Here is a 6,000-nt window from a genome sequence, read left to right as displayed (position 1 = left end):
ATATCCGTAAATAAAATATTTAAATTATTTATTTATAAAAAAATATTTAAATTATTTATTTATTAAAAAATCCCAGCAATGACAATATTTAATTAAAAACAAACAAAACAAATAAATAAAATAAAAATAATAATATTAAATGAATTAAAAAAAACCACGTCAATAATTAATCTGTAAGATGCGCCAGCAGCAGCTATTGGCCACCATAACCACCGCCATCGCCACCATGAGTCCCCCTTGTCCTCCACCTCCACCGCCACCAAAACCCAAATCTACGCCGATTTCCGGCGCGTGCAGCTGCAAGCACTCACCGTCGGCGACTCTGGACCTTCTCATTCTCATATTAGTGCTCTTCTCTGGCGCGTTCCTCCTCTCATCGTATTTCTCCTACATCTTCAACTCCCTCTCCCTCCTCCTCGCGCAATCGGCGCCTAACCTCCACCAGCTCCCGATCTCGTGGCTGCTAGGGTTCTTCACCTTCTTTGGCGTCTCGATCGTGATCGTCGATTTCTGGTGTGGCGCGCGATCCAGGAAGTGCCGGGCGCCGGGCTGCAAGGGCCTCAAGAAGGCGATGGAGTTCGATTTGCAGCTGCAGACGGAGGAGAACCTCCGTTGCGGCGCCTCCGATGAGATTGACAGGCTGCCATGGAAGGGCGGCAGGGAAGGCAATCCTGACTACGAGTGCCTTCGGTCTGAGCTCAGGAAGATGGCTCCCGCCAACGGACGCGCCGTCTTACTCTTCCGAGCGCGTTGCGGCTGCCCCATTGCCAAGCTCGAAGGTTGGGGCCCCAAGAAAGGAAAGCGCCATAAGAAGTCAGTTCTTCTCCCCTCTTTTGATTTGTTCAATTTATGAATTTGCTGTGTTTTCTATCCTATTGCAATGTGACTAGTGTTGTTTGTTTTTATAAGTGGTTCACTTTTTTATTGGTTGGGACTTTATTAATTTGCATGAATTATCTTGAGTCATTGAAGACGTAATCTGATTATGTCTATTTGAATGGAGAATTGTTGCTCTGGCTGCTGCATTGTGCTGTGTTTCTGAGTTCTGGTTGATATCTTAGCCGTTAGGCGTAGAGCTATCACCCTTTATCTGGTTTTTCCATTCGGTTGTAGCTCAAGTTTAAGATTTATCCCCTTTGGTATAATAGCAAGTTAGCAACTCCATGTATGCATCTGTAGACTCTGCTGAACTTGGCTTAGTTCACAAGTCACAACCACCTTTGAGTCTATACCTCTTTCCACAGAGTTTCATTTCCTAAATCGCCATTAAGTGACGGCCTTCTCGCCGTCATATTTCTATGAGCCCTGGGAAAGAGAGTTGTCAGTAAGAATACAGTGTTCACTCTTCATGTGCAAGATCACCTGTGATTTTCTCCCTATCGCTATAGTATGAGCTTCCTTTGAGTTTAGGATTTCATTGACAGTAATCTTAATGCCTATATCTGAGGGTCTAAAAGTTTGAGGAGTTTCTAAGCAGTCCATACCTGTTGTATACCTGACAAAATAAAAACTTGTGGGAGCCTTTATTAGACATTCCGAATATTATTGGAGTTGTTTGAGTGTTTCTGCTACTTCTATGTTCCAGTGCCAGCAACTTTTTGGGTTGGAAACGTTTTTATTGGGTGTTTTAAGTGTTTTTAATTTATGACTTACTCTGTTTCTTACTTCATCAATTTCTTATAACCTTAATACTGAAAAACATGTGAAATCTTTGGAGTTTCCTGGGAGATAACTCATTTGACTTCAAAGTGAGCATGCAGTTGCTAGTTGCGGTATACTAAAGTTTATGACATCAGTTATTAGACTGTGTTAAGTTTTGAAATAAGGGGCAGGTTTAGACTAGAATGGCATGTAGTTACGGTTCTAAGTCGAAGGAATGTAGTTTTGAACCTAGTGATTGCATTCCAGGCTTTGGTACATATTTGTAAAAGAAACATGTAATTACCTATATACGAATGTTTTTAGGTCGTTGGTACATATATGTATAAATGATAGAATTAATTACCAACGCATGAATTTTTGTAGGTCTGAATTCTACTTCCATTAATCTAGAATATATTTTAGCAAACAGATGCCCTCGACCTGATCAGGATTCAGGACAACATTCAACGACATTTGATTTAAAATGTATGGATCATATGTAAGATGTTGAATGCAAATACTGCAGTAAACAATTGAGACTTTATAGGCTTAAGCATAAGATATATACAGTGGAAAACATTACCAGGAAAATAATTTCTCTTTTCCTCGGGGGGAAAAATAGGGGAAAAAAAAAACGACGACAGAAACCAGGAAACACAATAGAAATGAGAGAAAAAAAAATGTAAAAAACCATGAAGTTGATTGTCAGGTGAAGAACTGTTCTAGTTGAATAATGCATTAATAATTCAATCTATGATCAATAATTATGCTAGTATTCTTCTGGTTCAGAGAACTTTAGACTTGGCTTACCTGGTTACTGTGTCTGCGAGGCTTAGGTGGATGATCAGAGAATAAATACCATATTTCCCAGATTGGGAAGAAGAAAAACTGATCAAATTCTGGGTTAGATATTCTCAGTTCTCAATGTGTTATTTCGTTCTTGTCTGAATGAAAACTTGCTGGTGACATGGTCGCTTGATATTATGGTTGAGAGTAAGTAGTAAGCATAAGTTTGTTAACCAAAAGTTTGAACCTCCAACTGTGTTTCCCTTGTTCAACAATTTTCAACGCTGAAATAGGGTGTAAGCTTCATGCTTTATGGATCAATTGAAACACAGATAGTTTCCACACTTATGATCTCCCTTGTCCCTACTTGCATCATCTGAATTCTTTTGCAGTATTTTGCTGTGAACTTTATTGTAAATATCTCTCTCGCTGTCATATGCATTCAATTCTCTCATAAACTGTCCTGCCTAAATTTCTGTTAACCCACAAAATCTGAAGTGCATCATGCATTCACGTAGAAAATAGAAGTGGAAACTGACCTTGCCAATGATTCATGAATTATTTCACAATTGCATTAGCTACCCATCTAGTAGTTAAAATTTGTTGCAATTTATGACTTGAATGAGTTCTTTGAAATTCTATTTTGGTGCTTCCCTGACACAATAATTTTAATGACACGAGCAGATCCCTACAGAATGCGACTGTTAATGGAAAAGGAGATCATCGCTGATACACTGTGGTGTGGTGTGGTGTATCCATCACCGGCATCTCAATATATATCATTACCAGCTCAATGTTCAATGTTTCACTATTTACTTGGAGACTTGTTCACAATCAGAATCAATTTTTTGTTAAGGAAAAAAGAAAAGTTTATAATCTGATATTTTAGTATTACCCGTCCTTCCTTATGTCTGAACTATATCTATATATCTATCTAGGCTAGGGGTCTCTCATCTTTGGAAGGATCATACAAAATTAACTGCAATATAATAAATATTGGATTCATCATCGTTGACCCCTTTCCTTGGCTTTACTTATCCACAAGTTGCTGATCCTAAACTTGTTCATCCCTTGGTTTGCTCCTTTGACGAAAATATGGTTTCGGGGTATGATTTGAAACATTGTTTGGACTGTAAAACAAACATGTTTTAAATTTAAATCAGATGCTTGATTACGCTGGTCTATACAATTGGTTGTGTACATACATGGAACTTTCCTAGGAATGTTCACTCCAATTTTGCTTCTGGAATAAATAATAATAATTCATCGACTTTGACTGCATATAAGAAAAATGAAAATATTGACATTCTGGAATAACGGAGTTTTCTTTAGCAGCCTTTGTTTCTATGTTATTCTTAATGTTTACTATCGATATTTCGATATATGCTTAATTTTATTGGAATTAAAAAGTTGTTAGGCTAATAACCTTCAAAAAGAAAAAAAAAAGAAGAGAAAAAAAATGAATCCAGATGAATATAGGTTAACTTTGAAACTAAAATATTATCGATTAGTAATCATCATGCGAAGAACTATGTCAATATTAGTCATATCGTTGTCACTCTTCCACAAGAATCCGTCAATATCAAAAGAAAGTCATTTTCATGCATGCAGAATCTGAATGCCTGGATGGCTTATTGAAAATGGAATAAAAAGTCGTCCGAATGTATGAAGAATCTGCAACTTAATCAGCATAGAGCTTAATTAAACCTGGAGTGCATATAAGAATAAATAAATAAAAAGAAGAAAGGCTACTAGAAATATTATAGTTGGACCATTTGGTATAATGTCCTTGGAATTTGGATATCTTCATATTTTTAATTAGTTAGCATGCATATACCATTGTTTTGCGTTGGAACTCCATTCATACCATAAAGTATTAATAGTATTATTTTAGTTAGAATTATAAAGGGTTGGCAAACTAGGATTTATAAATAGAAAATTAAAGCTAATTGTATTAATTATCACCCAAAGCAAACAAAATAAAATAATTTACAACTGGTAATATAAGCCAAATACACACAATTCTACAATCGAATGAAAATATGAAATCAACCTTGTAAATTAAAAAAAATGACTTGTACCTAGACATGCACATTTTCCTCTAGAGATAGAACCACATAATTGGTAGCTCAACACAATTAATTTAACACCTAAACAACAATAACAAGGTGGAACCCACCACCCTAATATATGACTGTAATTAAGTATTTACATTCCAAGTTCCCAACAAATATAATCAACTCACTTTTGTTTAATTAATTTAATTAAATTTGATGACTTTATCTTCCCATGTCATGAGCACCTGAAGAAAACGCTTTTGCCGCATGAACAAAGCTTTTCTCCTGAGACTCAACGTCGTCGTTTGACTCTTGATCCTCCACATCAAACCCCAGAGAAAAATACTGCACCTTTTCACCATAAAGCTTCACCAAACCCAAGTACATAGAGACCGCAAACACAGTGACCAAGATGATGAACCAACTGAACTCAATGTTGACGAGCGAATTCGCACGATGAAGTGCTTCATTGCTCGAGCACCTCACAACTTGGTGACCCTCCTCGTCATTGATGAAGCAACCTTTTGGTATAAGCGATGGTGTCCACAGCATGTAACCCATCACTATCAACCACAGACCCTGGAAGAATATGCTTATTGAACGCACGAAGCTCACCAAGAAGCTCTTTGGGAACCCAATCCCCATTAACGTGGTGGAAAGAGAAACAAATATAACGAGCTGAAGGAGAAGGTGGTATTGTCCTTCTGGACCCATGTGATCCGCTGAGTGAAGGTGGAAGAGAAGGAGTTGCTGAGAGAACGCGATGGCCGCAAGCAACTGCGATAAACCATGTTGCGAAGGGGTGTTGAGTTTGTCGAGAATGATTGAAAAGACGGCGAAGACGAAGAAGGTGAGGGAGATGGAGGAGTGCTCGAAGTTGTGGAGGTGGTTGGAGGGTATGGTTCCGTCTGAGTCGAGAGGTTGATGGCGTTCAGGGCCTATGAAGAGTTCCATGGACACAGAAGCCATGGAAGCAGCCATGATGAGAATAAGCTCAAGGTATTTGAACTTGGAAGATGGGAACCATGGCTTTGAGGTGTAGGATTTAGGGTTGAGTGCATGGAACTTGATGTTGTTGAAGAGGTGCCATAAACCAATTAGCAAGAACCCAAAACCTGGTGCCACGTGTCCCACCAGAGTCCCCATATTTGTGTTTGTTTGAGAGGGAAAATGTGTTAATATTTGTGATGATGAGGCAAATTAAAGAGAGAGAGAGTTGTATTTAAGAGGGAAAATGAAAATGTCTAGAGTGTTCTGTTGTAAAGGAAGGGTTTTGAAGTCCAACTTTGTTTGCTTATCTTTGGTTTTTGCTTGAGGAATAAGCTTATACTATATTATATATGTTGAATGTTGTTTACTTTTAATTCTTGGAGTTTGACCATATGAACCTTGACGAATGCGATGAGGGTAGCGCTGGCTTTCTAGAATATAAAAATAAATAAACATACCACGAACTTCTTGTGCTCTTTGCTGATTTTGACAATTATTAATGATATGTTTATTCCTTGCCTAAGTT

At 37.9% G+C, this 6,000-nt stretch overlaps 2 protein-coding genes across 2 annotated transcripts; one reads left to right on the top strand and one right to left on the bottom strand.

Moving 5' to 3' along the window:
- On the top strand, positions 1-3,446 carry LOC112705400 (uncharacterized protein At5g19025). Its single transcript, XM_025756235.3, has 2 exons — positions 1-813; positions 3,112-3,446. Exons 1-2 carry the CDS (start codon positions 179-181, stop codon positions 3,155-3,157), a joined length of 681 nt encoding a protein of 226 aa, XP_025612020.1. The 5' UTR covers positions 1-178; the 3' UTR covers positions 3,158-3,446.
- Positions 3,447-4,351: 905 nt separating this feature from the next.
- Positions 4,352-5,791, bottom strand: LOC112705392 (uncharacterized). The gene has a single exon (XM_025756227.3). The coding sequence runs from the start codon at positions 5,628-5,630 to the stop codon at positions 4,707-4,709; it is 924 nt and encodes a 307-aa protein (XP_025612012.1). The 5' UTR covers positions 5,631-5,791; the 3' UTR covers positions 4,352-4,706.
- Positions 5,792-6,000: the final 209 nt, after the last annotated feature.

This window comes from Arachis hypogaea, chromosome 1 (assembly GCF_003086295.3).
Source record: "Arachis hypogaea cultivar Tifrunner chromosome 1, arahy.Tifrunner.gnm2.J5K5, whole genome shotgun sequence".
Classification (NCBI taxonomy): domain Eukaryota; kingdom Viridiplantae; phylum Streptophyta; class Magnoliopsida; order Fabales; family Fabaceae; genus Arachis; species Arachis hypogaea.
This window is presented reverse-complemented; position numbering and strand designations above follow the sequence as displayed.

What these genes read in the sequence shown, in the direction of transcription:
- LOC112705400 (XM_025756235.3), top strand. Translation starts at nt 179, where the DNA reads ATGCGCCAGCAGCAGCTATTGGCCACCATAACCACCGCCATCGCCACC. An exon ending in AAAGGAAAGCGCCATAAGAA is followed by an intron (nt 814 to 3,111) that starts GTCAGTTCTTCT and finishes TGACACGAGCAG; the next exon opens with ATCCCTACAGAATGCGACTG.
- LOC112705392 (XM_025756227.3), bottom strand. Translation starts at nt 5,630, where the DNA reads ATGGGGACTCTGGTGGGACACGTGGCACCAGGTTTTGGGTTCTTGCTA.